Raw genomic sequence first — 6,009 nt, forward strand, 5'->3', positions numbered from 1 at the left:
TCTTCTGCCCAGTGAAACTCCATTATATTCAAGAACTTGCTTTCCAGAAAACCAATTTAGTCCTTATGTTAATAGGGATCATTCTATTAAGGGACGAGTAAACAAAAGAGTAAAGTAAACTGGTATATTAGTCACATAGGTGTACACAAATCTATTTTGAAGTCCTTAGAACTGGAGATATGTGAGATAAAATGGGGATTATGCAAGGTGGAAGGGGCAGGGATTTTTACTTCCCATTAAAAAAAAACAACAGCAACCATTAAACTGCATAAAAAGCTAGATAAAAGTGATCTTTATACCTTTATGTATTAAAAGTTTCGGAAACAATTTCAAACCTGTTCCTCCAACCCACTAAGGGTAGGTTCACACCTTTGTATAACTGATCCGGCAGGCTGTTCTAGCAAGAAAAATGTCTGCCAGAATTCACTGGATCCGGCCAAGCTGGATACTGTAGTTCACCCCTAGACCCCATTGACTATAATGGGATCCGGCTGTTTTCCGGCATAAGTGCAGGTCTTCGGCTGGACAAAGAACAACGGCATCTTTGCTGTATGCTGGATCCCATTATAGTCAATGGGGTCTGGCGGTGAACAGCAGTATCCGGCTAGGCCAGATCCGGTGAACTCCAGCAGGCTGTTTTCTGCTGGTGAGTTAAATGGTGGTGTAAACCTACCGTAATATTTTTAAGATGTCACTTCGGATTTCTACGCTTTAAAATGGGCACAATAAGTAAAGAATGGTGGAAGGATATGACAGGTTGGATTTTAACTGCATTACTTTTTTGGGGGGTTGGGACCAATTTGGGGCACCCAATTGAGTTAAATGTGCATGTTTATAGGGGAGTGAGTTGAAAACTATTCACTTGGTCCAACTTTTATCATAGGCTACTTTCACACCTGCGTTTAGGTGCGGATCCGTCTGGTATCTGCACAAACTGATCCGCACCGATAATGCAAACGCTTGAATCTGTTCAAAACGGATCCGTTTGCATTACCATGAACAAAAAAAATATAATATATATATATATTTTTTTTTTATTCTTTTTGTTCATGATAATGCAAACGGATCTGTTTTGACTTACACTGAAAGTCAATGGGAGGCGGATCCGTTTTCAATTGCACCATATTGTGTCAGTGAAAACGGATCCGTCCCCATTGACTTACATTGTAAGTCAGGACGGATCAGTTTGGCTCCGCATCATCAGGCGGACATCAAAACGTTGCAAGCAGCATTTTGGTGTCCACCTCCAGAGCGGAATGGAGGCTGAACGGAGGCAAACTGATGCATTCTGAGCAGATCCTTTCCCATTCAGAATGCATTGGGGCTAAACTGATCCGTTTTGGGCCGCTTGTGAGAGCCCTGAAACGGATCTCACAAGCGGACCCAGAAACGCCAGTGTGAAAGTAGCCTTAAACCTATGGCCAGCTTTAGATTTTAAGAATGCTGGCACGTCAGAGCCCTTTAGGTCTACGGATAGAGCATGTAGAAACCTACTCTACCAATAAGGGACAAAATGTTCTACAACTTCTCAAACTCTCCCATGGATTTTTCTTTATAATGGATACCATGGAGAAAAGATTACAGTTCTGATACTAAAATCCATTGCAATTTGAGCCACTGGTAGGGATCAAATGGACCTACCATAACGCTATGGTAAATGAATGAATAAAAATGGTGGCAGATATGTAGGACCTTTGATCATGGCCCTGTCTGGGGGCTTATCAGGTCAGAAGAAATTGTAACTTTGGACGTAAATGCATCCATACCTACAGCATAAGGGGCTTCAGTGCTTTCCATCATAGATATATGATCTTCATGGTCAACTAAGCATTATGCATTTCAAATGAGGAGAGAGGTCTCATTGACCATCACTGTTGGCATGTGTCAATCAAGGAAAATTCTGTATCACTACAGTATAACCCTGAAAGGGTTAAATGTACATTGTTTTCCTGTGCGTATACAGTAAATTCTACAAACAGGTGCCGCAGGAATGTAATCAGCCTCTAGAATCATAAAATGCTGTGGTTTCTCCGAGAGTGAAGCTTTCCCACGGTGAAGTCTCATTTGATAGGATTGAACTCCGCCCAGTCCACCTGTTCATCTGGAGAGATGGGGCGATGTTCTTCCCCCCTGGGCTATGGTCAAACCTCTCAGGCACACTTTCATTATCTACATTGTTTTCTTCATTGGTTGACACATGTGGGAAACTGCACAATGCAAAACGGCTTGTGTAACAGCATTGGACAGGGTATAAATACCGTGCAGGGCTTATACTGGCTGCTATACCAGTAACACTTCACTATAATGGCTCCCAGTATCAATATCCTGCAAGAAGCCAAGACAAGACAGATTGGTGGACTTCAAAAAAATAAGGTACTGACAGATGCTACATTTTATTATCTTAACTTTATTATATTATGATCCATTAGAATCTGTTTAGAAATTTTTTATTGATTGATATATACTACGGTATTTTATGTATATATGCATTCTTTATTTATTTATTAAAATGTTCAATATTTTATATATTTTTTTTAGTTTAGTTATTTAATAAAATCTTCAATGTAAATACATTTAATAAAAAGTATATACTGTAACTCCTACATATTTTATCTTATATATATTTTTTTATTTTATTTAAGTTTTTTAATAAAATCTTCAGTGTAAATACATTTAATAATTACATATTTCATTTTATATATATATTGATTATTATTGCCATAGATAAATGAACTAGAAGAAAGTAAGATTAATTTTTAACTTTATCATTATATAGGCTACACAAGAAAAGTAAAATATATGTAATTTACATTTTTTATAATTATTATTAGATCAGGAAACCGGTTATTGAGAAGATGAGGAGAGATCGAATTAATCACAACATTGAGCAGCTCAGAATTTTAATGGAGAAAGACATCCAGACACATCACCAGCACTCGAAACTTGAGAAGGCCGACATTTTAGAAATGGCTGTAAAATTTCTTCACAGACAGAGACAGCACTGCATGAACGGTAAGATAATGCACAAGTACGTCAAGCAAGTAAACTAAAAAGTGGCAGTATTTTATAATTATCAAGACCAGGGATGCAGATACGGCAGCCGCACCCAGGCCCTGGGGTCTGAAGGCCCCTTTGGCACATCCGAAAAAAAACAGTATGATAAGTTTAGGGCTCAAGAGCTTTAGGTCAGACCTCTGAGCTTTCACTACATGCCTTCTCTAGCAGACAAATTTTCTGGTTCTGACAGATTTTGCTCCTGGCATTTAACCACAACCAATCCTAGGCCAGCCTCCTTTATAAATTACTAGCATTATTTTACAGAACATTGATATTTTACGACTATAGAGCAGGGGCAGAAGGATAACTTATTTTTTAATAACATAGGTATTAAAAACTTTATCTTGCTTATTTTATACTGGAAATTATGTAAAAAAAAAAACATAAATTATAAAAAAAAAAGAAAAAAATATGCCCTTTAATCATTTTTAGATAAATATAATATATGGTATATACCGTAATTAATTAGCCTCGAATGACAATATTATTTTATATGTAGAAAAATACTCATATTTTTTATTATTTTATATGTGTTATGTTTATAATATTTTAGTTATTATTATTTATTTTTTAATTAAATAGTTTTTCTTATTAGTTTTAACAGATTCTCAGAATTCTCAGGATTTATATTACCAAGGATATTACATGTGCCTCAAAGAGACGGTGGGATTTCTGCATAACCATGAGAACACACGTGGGAAAATATTAAGACAGCTCTGTATGCAACAAGGTCAAACAAATGCTGAATACAGCCTCCAGCATCCAGTCTCCCCACTACAGAGATACCCCTATAATGCCTCAGAAGGTAACGGGGAGATATGGAGACCTTGGTAGGACAATACTATAACATTATTGTATATGTTAAAGGGATTGTCTCACTTCAGCAAGTAGCATTTATCATGTCGAGAAAGTAAATACAAGGCACTTGCTAATGTATTGTGATTGTTTATATTGCCTCCTCTGCTGGCTGGATTCATTTTTCCAATCACATTATACACTGCTCGTTTCCATGGTTACGACCACCCTGCCATCCATCAGTAGTGGTCGTGCTTGCACACTATAGGAAAAAGTTCCAGCCTTTCTGATGGCTGGGACCGTGGGAGCTCACATAGGCTAGTGCTTTTTCCTATCGTGTGCAAGCACGACCACCACTGCTGGATAGCAGGGTGGTCGTAACCATGGAAACGAGCAGTGTATAATGTGGTGGAAAAATTTATCAAGCCAGCAAAGGATTAGTAAGTGCCATGTATTAACTTTACATAATAAATGCTATTTGCTGAAGTGACACAACCCTTTTAACATTTGTATTACATGGTGATAGTCTGAAACCTCGGGTCGTCAAAAGCTACTTCCAATTATTTGGTATAAACTGATTGGATTTGACATCCCAGCTGTGCCCTTACTGGCAGTGTGGTGTAACTACAGAAAATGTACAGTGCCCACCAGCTTGATTAGAAAAACAAAGCTACTTTCTTCCAAAAACAGCACCACACCTGTTTACTGGTTGTGTGCAGTATTGCACCTCTGCCCCCACTGACTCCAGTGGAGCTGAGCTGCAATTCCATACGTAACCCATGGGCATGGTCAGTGCTGTTTTTGGAAAGAAAACAGCCATGTTTTTCTAATACTGGACAACCCCCTTACGATATGTTATATTTTATAGTGGTTATATTATTAACGGACCAATTGTGTTGTCAAGATGAACCTTCTTGAACTGTATACTCACTGGTAAATGCGAAGCAGTAAGGGTATATTCACACTTGTGTGTATTCTCGAGCACTTTCTTTCTCAGTGAGAAAATGCTTTCCTTTCTGTTAAAAAACCTCCATAAAATGAGCTCTTTAATGTAATGGTTACTAGTGATCAGCTTCTACTTGTCCGGGCCTATTCACACAACTGTATCTGTGTGCTTAAAGGGGTTTTCGCATCTCAGACAATGGGGACATATCGCTAGGATATGCCCCCATTGTCTGATAGGCGCGGGTCCCACCGGCACCTACATCGAGAACGGATCCCTGAAAGTTGTGGAGGGTGCACTGCGGATGTGCAGCCGCCCTCCATTCATTTCTATGTGGCTGCCTGGCTCAGCTATTTCCGTTGGCCCCGTAGAAATCAATGGGAGCGGTTGCCGCGCAAGTGCAGTGCGCTCCCATTCACTTCTATGGGAAGAGAGCTTGGCAGTGGCTAGACCCCGGAAAACCTGGGGTCCTCCGGCCACCACCTTCCCCGTTCCGTTCTCGATGTAAGTGTGGTTCCCAGAGGTGGGACCCGCACCTATTGGACAAATGAGGGCATATCCTAGCAATATACCCCTCCAATGTCTGAGATGGGAACTCTCCTTTTACGCTGGGTTCACACTAGAGCGTACTGAACGCGATTGTATGGGCGTTTACAATCGCGCCGCGGAGACAAGCGAACGCCCATTGTCGCGCGTTCCCGGAAGTCTATGTACGGGAACGCGCGACACTACGCCCCAAAGAAGCTCCTGAACTTCTTGGGGCGTCGGGCGTTTTACAGCGCGATCGTACGCGCTGTAAAACGCCCAGGTGAGAACCATGCCGATAGGGAAGCATTGGTTTCTCCTTGTTGAGCGTTTTACAGCGCGTAGGAACGCGCTGTAACAAACTGCACACAGATAAGCTTTCAAAACCACAGCACAATGCTCCATGAACGGGTGGGAACGGGAGTTGGGGACCACTCATGAGACAGCCTTGACGCGGTGAGTGGCTTGCTATGCTTTGGCCGAAGTATGGGCCGGTGTCTCGTCCAGCATGGAGGGCAGAGTGCTGGATGTAGTGTGCGATCACATTTGCATTTTCCGTTTGTATATGTATTTCGCCATAGTGATGTGCACCTGCAGGTAGGTTGTGCTGACCCAACCCCTTATTTTTTTCTTTGTAGTATATATTGGAGGCGTGGCGATCTCCTTGGAGTCATTGCACACCTGACCAG

General features: G+C 40.7%; 1 protein-coding gene across 1 annotated transcript; it reads left to right on the top strand.

Annotated features, from left to right (window-relative positions):
* The first annotated feature begins 2,304 nt into the window (after positions 1-2,304).
* On the top strand, positions 2,305-3,891 carry LOC120995046 (transcription factor HES-5-like). Its single transcript, XM_040424051.1, has 3 exons — positions 2,305-2,373; positions 2,832-3,012; positions 3,662-3,891. Exons 1-3 carry the CDS (start codon positions 2,305-2,307, stop codon positions 3,889-3,891), a joined length of 480 nt encoding a protein of 159 aa, XP_040279985.1.
* Positions 3,892-6,009: the final 2,118 nt, after the last annotated feature.

This window comes from Bufo bufo, chromosome 1 (assembly GCF_905171765.1).
Source record: "Bufo bufo chromosome 1, aBufBuf1.1, whole genome shotgun sequence".
Classification (NCBI taxonomy): domain Eukaryota; kingdom Metazoa; phylum Chordata; class Amphibia; order Anura; family Bufonidae; genus Bufo; species Bufo bufo.